Source organism: Pteropus vampyrus, unplaced genomic scaffold (assembly GCF_000151845.1).
Source record: "Pteropus vampyrus isolate Shadow unplaced genomic scaffold, Pvam_2.0 Scaffold100, whole genome shotgun sequence".
Lineage (NCBI taxonomy): Eukaryota > Metazoa > Chordata > Mammalia > Chiroptera > Pteropodidae > Pteropus > Pteropus vampyrus.
In genome coordinates, this window is record NW_011888881.1 from 1,806,913 (window position 1) to 1,816,177 (window position 9,265).

The 9,265-nt window shown below is 56.0% G+C and overlaps 1 protein-coding gene across 1 annotated transcript in view; it reads left to right on the top strand.

Moving 5' to 3' along the window:
* ITPR1 (inositol 1,4,5-trisphosphate receptor type 1) overlaps positions 1–9,265 on the top strand; it is a 197,026-nt gene that overhangs the window by 152,029 nt on the left and 35,732 nt on the right. Inside the window, exons 51-52 of the mRNA XM_023533300.1 lie at positions 2,524–2,699; positions 6,541–6,705. Of these exons, the coding sequence (XP_023389068.1) occupies positions 2,524–2,699; positions 6,541–6,705 (341 nt within the window). The remainder of the gene's footprint in view (positions 1–2,523; positions 2,700–6,540; positions 6,706–9,265) is intronic.

Here is a 9,265-nt window from a genome sequence, read left to right on the forward strand (position 1 = left end):
CAGGCTGAGCACGTAGCAGCTTCTGCCAGTCTGGTTTCATCTACTCTCCTACTGTATCTTCTGAAACATTTTGAAGAAGTCGACATCTTGTTGTCGTGCACGTAAATATTTCATCGTACACCTCTAACTTATAAGGATATTTTTAAAGACATGCAACCACCATGCCATTATCTTACCTGATGAAAGTAAGAATGAAACATGTCATAGCCTGTCCATTTTCACCTTTCTCCATTCGTCCCAAAGATGTCTTTCTATAGCCAGTTTTTTTTTGGGGGGGGGTCTTTTGTTTTGTTTTTGGAATCTAGCATTATTTTTTAACACTTCTTTTATAGTGGGGACACAGCGGGTTTTCTACTGGCCCCTTCAGGATTTGGATACATGCATCATACTGGTCACATTTATTATATTGGGATCTTAAGAGGCAGTTCAAGATGGTGATTAAGCACTTAAGAAAATGAAAGGCAAGCCACAGACTGAGGAAACATTTACAAAACGTGTATCCGACAAGAGAATATGTAAAGAACTCTTACAACTCGAAGAGGCTACTCAATGGGCAAAAGACATCACCAGACACTTCACAAAAGAAGATCCTCGAATGGCCAATAAGCCCGTGAAAAGGTCTTCAGCGTCACTAGTTACCAGGGAAACGCAAATGAAAACCGCAGGAGAGCAGCACTACGAGCCTGCTAGAGCGGCTCATGACGTGGCACTTCCGTGTGTCCCCCGCGAGGAGGACACGCCACCGTCATTTTGCAAGACGGCAGGGTCGTGTCTCATAGAATCGAACATACACCTAGGATTCCAAACTCTGCTTCCAGGTCTTTGTCCAAGAGAAGTGGAAAAGTGCCCACGACAAGGTTTGTACTTGAATTCAGAATAATGCCAAACTGGGAGCAGCCCAAGCATCCACCCGTTCACGGCTGCATGGCCCGTGGATAAATGGTGGGCTATCCACACTCCCAAGTACGTCTCAGCTATAGAAGCAACGGAGTATCAATACGCACGGTAACCCGAGTGAATGTTAAAAATTTGAAAGAATTTGAAAGACTACCTAGTGATATGGTTATTTTTCCCATTTTTATGAAATTCTGGAAAATGCAAAGCTGCAGTGATAGGAAGCAGGTCAGTGGTTGCCCGTGGGCGAAGACAGGGCAAGGTGCCAATGTCAGGGGCTCGAGGAAGCCTTTTTGGTGACAAAAACGTTCCGTATCTTGCTCGCGTTGGCAGTTACACGTGGTGGTTAAATGGCACTTAAAATGGATAGATGTGGCTTTTGCTTTTTAAAAAATGGCAGTTAAGGACCACAGACTTCAGAGGCATGTAGACTCCAGCCATTTGCTGTGTCACCTTAGGCAAGAAATGTAACCCAAGAGTCTAGAGGAAAATGGAGCCAATAGTACCGACCTCACAGGGTGAGGTGGCGCGAGGATTAAATAACTGATCATCAACGCAGAGGGCTCATGCGGCATCTGCCTGCTGTCACGTGCACAGGAAGCGACACATGTGCCTCGGTGTCCACTTCCCGCATGGTGAAGAGCCGCTGGCTCCGCTCGTTTCTAACCAGGTCGCCTCGTGCAGGAAATCAGAAGGGGAGAGGCAGGCAGCCGGGGTCAGGGGAACGGTTTTTGGAGAGAGAGTGAGTCTCGGATGGCGTGAGCGCGACAGACTGGGGCAGCCAGCAGGTCGGGGAAGGGCTGTCACCCGCACGGTGTCTGCTTCCTGGATGGTGCTGGGGAGAAGTGACACTCCGTTATGCAAGTGGCCTCGATCATGGAGCACTGCTTGTTTACATCTGAAGGAGACTCAAAATGTGACAGCATTTGAAATAGGGGTGTTTTTTTTTTTTAATGAGTGTTTCACAGAACTATATTTTTAGCCATGTTGGCTCACGTTATATAACCAAGCCTCTTGCGGGACACTCTAAATAGAACTTGCAATAGCAAGAGATGACAAAAGCTGGTGTCAGCAGTTTGACTACACAGATAATCTAATTGTAGATGATGCTAATGATATGGATGTCGCCGTCCCCCTTCCCTTGAAGAAATCCGATTCCGACGGGGGACCTGAGCTTCTCCTTTGCTTGCTTTTAATAGACATTAGAAGCTCAGGCTTCCAGCTCGCCTTCCCTACGAGTGAAGCGTGACACGTGCCTGAGCTTTATTTATTGCACGAGCATTTGACGGGTTCCTACGGGGTGTCAGGTGACCGGGGACACAGAGTCCTCAGAGCAGGAAGGAGCACCGGATGTGAGTTTGAAAGGAGGCAGGGGGTGCAGGAGGCTTCCCAGAAGGGGTGACATCGAAGCTAAGACGTGAGGTGACCAGGGAAGGGAGACGAGTTTCCCAGGTAGAAGGAACACGTGAGAATTTAGAGGTGGGAACGTGGGTGTGGCTTGGTGTGTCCAGGACAGTGAGGCAGACAGGAAAGTCGGGACCGACATAAGGCCAGGGAGGTGACGGAAGTGTGACGAACCCCGCGTTGGTCCGTCCCCTGTGCTCTGTGACGCCCGCCTTGTCTTCCCAGGGACCCTGGAGCCGCACTGGTCGGGACTGCTGTGGACGGCCATGCTCGTGTCGCTGGCCATCGTCATCGCCCTCCCCAAGCCCCACGGCGTCCGAGCCTTAATCGCATCCACAATTCTGCGGCTCATATTTTCGGTCGGGCTGCAGCCCACGCTGTTCCTCCTGGGGGCTTTCAACGTGAGTACGGACACCTCCGCCGCGGCTCGTTCGTGACACGCAGACAGCACAGGCTTCCTCTCTGGGCCCTCGGCCTGTGCTTTCCGCACCGTTTGGGTCAGCCGTTAAAATGGCAGAAGCAAGACAGAGCCGCTCCCCACCGCCCGCCCCTGCCCCCCAGCCTCTGACGGTCGTGAGCCTCTTGGAGCATTTTCAGGCTCGGCCGATACGGTTTTTAGGGCGTATTCCTCTCAGAAGGCGGGAGGCAGAGGAAAGCAGCTGAGATTTCAATGAGCTTTGCCAATCCGGTGACGGGTTAGCTGGCACGGGCGGTTCTAGCCAGTCAGGCAAACCATCAAATGTTCACACGGCACCTGCTCCTGGTGACGCCACACAGGACGGGGCGGGGGAGGGGCCGGGGGTGTGCAGATGGGCAGCAGGGAGCCAGGCGAGGAGAGGACCGTGCTCATTTCAAGTGGTGACATCGAGAAATGCCGTCTAGCTGCACTTGAAGGACAGAGGCCACCCGCACGACACGGGGATTCTAGGAAGTGGGGACAGCTGACCTGAGCTGGAAGCCATACTGGGGATAGTCCCCGGGGAAAGGAAAGGGTCTGGACACGCGCGGCACCGTCTCCTCCCGGAGGTCCCCGCCCTGAGCGTACGGGGCAGCCGAGGTCGCCGCACGAAAGTGGAAGTGACGTTCCACCGGAATCCCGTGCAGCAGCACGTGTCCCCAGACGGCCAGGCAGCGAGGGCATTGCGCGGAGAAGAGCCTCCTTCAGGCCCACCAGCTCGGGGAGGAGGCGGCCGGAAGTTCTGTCTTAACGAATGGAGAGGCGCTCGAGTGGGTCCCAGGGGGTCCGCCGGCCCCGGGGACGGCCCCCAGCGGAGTCCCAGCTCCGTGTGGCTCACGCACTGGCCTGCGGGACCTGGCCCCGAATCTGGGGACAAGGCACCGGCCTTCTCCTCCAGCACTTCCGAAGTGTGTGCCTGGTTGACAGATCTGAGGCAGGGAAGGGGACGTGGTCAGGGGACGTGAGAAACGGCCAGTTACACGGAGGGGAAGGTTGTCCCTGCAGAGTTCCTCAGGCACGGGCATGCTGACCTGGAATCCCCAAGGAACAGAGACGTCGCTGTTGCCCAGGCTGGTGTTTAGAGGGTCACAGGGAATGAGGGTCGTATAGGATCCAGGCTGGGAAAGGCTGTTCCCAGGAGTGGGAGGTGACTCGGGTGTTTTGAGAAAAGAAACTGTGCACAGAGAAGTGTCCTCGAGAAAATTCCTTCAGCGGTAGCATGCTGTGCAGATTCAAGCGAGGGGGCTGGAGGCGGGGGCGGCCATCGGGGACGGTCCAGAAGTCAGGACCCGGTGGGCGCGGGCCTGGCGCCTTCCACCAACGGCGAGGTCTGCATCCTCTCCAGGCAGAGACGGTGTTGCTGAGCTGGCGGGCGGATGAGGGAGGCTACGGTGACTCCAGATTTTCAGTCACAGGTGCCTGGGAATGAGGCGGCCGACTAGAAGTCATGCAGAGACCTCGTTTTGAGGCGGAAAGGCACTGAAGTTGTTCAGTTATTGGGCCCGAGGTGACAAGACAAGCCATCGTGTTAGCTGTGGCCCTGGGAAATGCATGACAAAGACACCGGTGCTGGAGAAGGGGACGTAGGTGTCACCTGCAGCGAGACAGCACGGTTCAAGAAGGAAGTACAGAATTAACAAATAGAAGGAGAACGGCTCAGGGCTTCAGAGGCTGCCTTCTGCGGGCTGCCCTGTTGTTTTGCGTCTCTGGCTTTCCATTAGCCCGCAGATATCTCGTCTATAACACAGATCATCTGAGGGAAAGACTCAAATTAGACAATTAATTACCATTTCTAATAACATTAGCTTGGGGAGAAAGGCTGAAACAGCTATAAAAGTTTTTTTGAGGGAATTAAAAAAAGGAACACCCACGTGGAGCAGACGGGAGGGGACAGATTCGCTGTGGACGGGAAGCTGGCAGCGGGTGCCGGCGTGAGACCCCCGGCGGGGGCAGAGCCCTGCCGTGCTGGAGGGCTGGGGGCGGGCACGCTGGGCAGCCCGGGAGACCCCACGGGTGTCCTCGCAGAGTCCCAGAGCCGCGGGGACGGCTGCGCAGTGGACGGGTAGCACGAGGCCAGAGCGAGGGCTGATCTAGCAGAGTCGCTGGGAGCGGGGACAGCGGCTGAGTCCGGGCCTGGGAGAGATCCGCGGGTGCAGAGGCGGAGAGAGCCCGAGCAGAGCGTAACGGGACCGGGCACCCAGGCAGAGCAGGTGGCTCTGTCGCGGAGGCGTCCGGCGCCCAGGCGTGGGGAGGGTGGGGGGGTTGGCGTGCCAGCGGAGCAGGGCCTGGCCTGGCCTGGCCCTGAAACTCCAGCAGCACAGTTCATCGAGAGTCGGAGATGCTGTCGCACTCCGTGAAGCAGCCTCCACTGAAGGACGGACGATTAGAAAGAAAAAAAACAAACAAACAGCTGCCGGGGTGCAGGTTGACCTGTCCGAGGAAGCCGGAGGCGCGCTGCGAGGGTTGGCTCGCTCCCTTATCTGATCGCCGAGAGGCTCGTTTACCCCGACTCGCCAGATTAACTGGCGGCATCTCCCCAGCCAGTGGCCAGGCGAGCTAGGGTGGCAGAGCGTGGTTTCGCCAAGTGCAGCCGACAGAAGAGCTTTCTCCGCCGCCTCCTCCTGATCCACGTGTTCCTATCAGGAGGCAGACTTCCGGGCGTGGGGTTTCTGTCACGCGGGAGGGCGACCTTCAGCTGCAAGTGTCAACGCTAATACACGCGAGTGGAACGAGCAAAAGAGGAAATGGCTCGGTCCCCGTGACAGCGATCCGGAGCCTGGCCCCAGGCGCAGCCGAAGACGGGGCCGCACAGCAGCGTCGGGGCCCGGCCCCTCCCGTCTCTCTTTGTTTTGCACGGGTGGTTCTGGAAGGCTCCGGGGTGCAGCAAGACAGATACCGGCAGCCTTTCTCTTGGGTTCAAGGTCAGGGGGTAAGAACAAAATGGTCGTGCTGCCATCCCAGCGAAGAGCTCTGTGGGCGTCCATTTGGTCGCGTGCCTGTCCCTGAACTGACCCTTACTGCCAGGAGTGTATACTGTGCTGATTGGCCAGGATGGAGCCCCACCTGAATCTCAAGGGCTGGACACCTGGAAAGGGCTGGATCCCCGGGGGAAAACGAGACGTCCGTCCTAGAAGCGCAGGGTGGGCAGGGGACTGGAACGCATCCGGAAGTCCTTTTTTTTTTTTTCCCCCCCCGACTTTTTTTTTTTTTTTTGTCTTTATCAAGTATGAAATATTATCCTGAAAGCCTTCTTCCAAGTCCTTTTTTTTTTTTCCTCCCCAAGAAAATTCTCATTTTCTCCGTGAAATGTGAGGCACAAAAGCTAAGAACTGGCTGCTTCTCATTAAATTGCAACCCTGTAATGCCTAGGACGTAACAAATTCAGAAAACACTTTTATTCAAGCAGGTCACAGGGTTCGTGGATTGAGGTGGCTTCTGTGTTTGACTAACTCATATAAGAATGTTGGAAATGATTCACATCTCCTCTCGAAAATCGTAATTTCAGTATGTGTTAATTTTGTTTTTGTCGTGCACTAATGCCACTTGATTACCGTGACGCGTGAAGATATTTGGCCACCACGTAACTTGTAATATGCTTGAAAAGCAGGGTCACGAAATGACTTCCGTCTCAAGGTGGTTTTTGGCGGGTTTGGGGAGCATTTGGTGCAAAAGGGACCTTTCGTTCGGGCAGTTACTGGCATGGGTTCGAGAATCACCCTGGGCTCTCACGAAGACTCAGGTCGGCGTGATCGTGTTTAGGCGACTGTCCCTCTCATTGTTCCCAGGTCTGCAATAAAATCATCTTCCTCATGAGCTTCGTGGGCAACTGTGGGACGTTCACCAGGGGCTACCGGGCCATGGTGCTAGACGTCGAGTTCCTGTACCACCTGCTGTACCTGCTGATCTGTGCCATGGGGCTCTTCGTCCACGAATTCTTCTACAGTCTGCTGGTGAGTCCCTGCTGTCAGGTCTTGTGTGCCGAAGACTAGGAGAGTGTCCCACGTCCTCCCTCTCATCACCAGCCCCTCCTTCCAGTGGTGACGGGCGTGCCTGCTCTAACGAGGTCATAGCGCCCCTGTCCGCAGCGTTTGGGAGATCTGGAGTGGAAGCCACCGAGGGGGCAGGTCAGCTGGTCGGAGCCCAGGTGGGCACAGTCACACCACCTGCCTGGTGGTGCTGGTGGCTGCGCCCTGGGCCAGGACACTCCCGCCCTCCTTTCTGTGTCTCGGGCTCGGCCGGTGCTTCCCAAGGCGAGTGCGTCCGAGAGCATCGTCTTCTTACTGTTCTCTCGGGATCCGGTTCCCAGTGAAAGTGTGTAGTGACGTCAGATCAGCAGCTATTTCCCGAATCCCGAGACCCATGACCAGGAGCTGGATGGACTTCTTGCCTAGCCGATGTCACGGCGTCCCCATCAGGCAGCGCTTAACGTCTTGATAGTCTGTAAAGTAAGTTAGTTCCGTCACCTTCCTCCGGAGCAGTCATTTTTCATAGCTTTTAAATTACAGACCAAATATCCGCATACCCTCCCGTCATTGGCGGGAAGCTGCGTCTGTAGAGTCGCGGCTGAGAAACCGTTGCTTTGCGCCCACGTCCAATGCCGGGGGGCATAACATCGACCTGTCTGCCAGCAAAACCACCCAGAAATGCCTGCGAGGATGAAAACCCTCAGAGTCTTCAGACGGGGGACTGAAAAAGGCAGAGCAAGGGGTGCGTTCTCCACGGGGTCCCTGAGCTGATTGCTGAACTGCTCCGCGCCTCGGTTTCCCCAGCCGCAAAGCGAGGACGCATCGCCCCGACAGGGCTGGCCCGGGGCTCGCGTGCGGCCGCGTGAGCCAGGGCTGCGGCCGGCGCTGCCACGCGGAGCCGTCGCGAAGCAGTCCCGCCTCTGTCACCGCGCGTCCCTTCTCCCGACAGCGGTCACGGTTCGGGTCAGCAGGGCCAGCCCGGCCCTTAGTGGGCGACGTTGGCAGGCGAGGCAGACAGGCTCTTTTCCATCGTTTTCAAGTAGGTCTGGCTAGACGTGGAAGTGTTGGGCAGAGGTCTGTGGATGTGACTCCGATGGCCGTCGGGTGACCTCTTTTTGTCACTGTCAGGAATCGGGGCTCTGTGGGCGTTTCCGGGCCTTTTCGCAGTAACATCCCTGGGCAGGTTCCTGGTCCGTGAGTCAGGGAGACACCAGGCCACAGCCCAGCCAGCCGGTGCCGGGGCTGGAGGCCGGGGATGTCCTGGTGAGAGCGACCAGTGTCGTCCCCGCCCTCGGGGGCCTCAGAGCCCCGAAGATAAGTGACCACCCTGCGTCGAATGTCCACGGTGTGCTCTCTCGCCAGCTGCCTTCGAGGTAGATGACGTCCGCACGTCGCAGATAGAAACCGGGGCTCGCTGAGGTTAGGGACCTGGCCAGACTCCCACAGTGAGGAGGTGGCAGAGACAGGGCAGCAAGTCCGCTCTGCCGGCTCTCGGGTCTGAGTCCTGAAGCCCGGCCCTGAGCTCGTGAGGGAGCCCCTGCTCCGTGCCACTGGGGGTCCCCTCGCAGTGGGGCTTCGCGCCTTCCAGCCTCACCTGCCACAGCGGGGCGGGAATAACCCAGGGCTCTGCTCACTTCTAGAAAGGCTTGATGGGGTCAAACTGGATCATGGCCGGTCACCTCTCATATGTGCCGCTGGGGTTTTCTGAGCTGTCTGGGTCTTGTCTTGTCTGTGACATGTTCCTTTAGGTGTCACACACGGCATCCAACGTGTCTCTTAAGAACCACAGACGAAATATTAAAACCACTCGAGTTATTACACGAATAGGGAAAGCCTGTGACTGGAGGGAGGAGCCACAGCTCAGGTGAAAGCTCCACGCGCCGGGCCAGAGAGAGAGCGAAGTGGGCGGCTGGGGCCCCCCAGGGCTGACGAGCCTGGCCTCACGTCTGCTCCAGGATGAGAACGTGCAAGGTTCATAGGCAGGTCGTAGCGAGAGGAGAAACGGACGAACTCGGCGCTAAGCGGCGACAGGCTGATGGACACCACCGCGTGGCGTCCGGAGAGGCTCGCGGCCGGCGGGCGGGCGGGCCTCACGCGGCGTGTGAGCTGCCACAGCCCTTCCAGGAGGCAGTGGGGCGTACGTTTCTGTCGTAACATTAGACGCAGCATTTCCGTTTCTGGAAATTCAAAAACAAATAACTGGACAGGTTTATGTAGAGGTAAAACGAAAAGCACAAAGGATTCGTCCCAGCGTTGTTTCTCTTGACACATAATTGGAAACGTCTTGGCTGTTCAAAAAAAGGAAAGATGTTGGTTAACTACACTCAGTTTTCCATACAGCGAAACACTAGGGGATCATTTTTTGACACGAAATGTTTACAGATGCCTGGTGAAAGAGGCTGGCTCTATGCCAGTACGATGGTATAATATTTTTGTAAAAATGTGTAGGCACATATGACATTTTTTTCCAGACGTAGCAAGGCCGGAAGGAGTAGACGTCTGTAGACGGTGGGGTGGTTAGTGATTTTTTGTTTTCCTTTGTGCT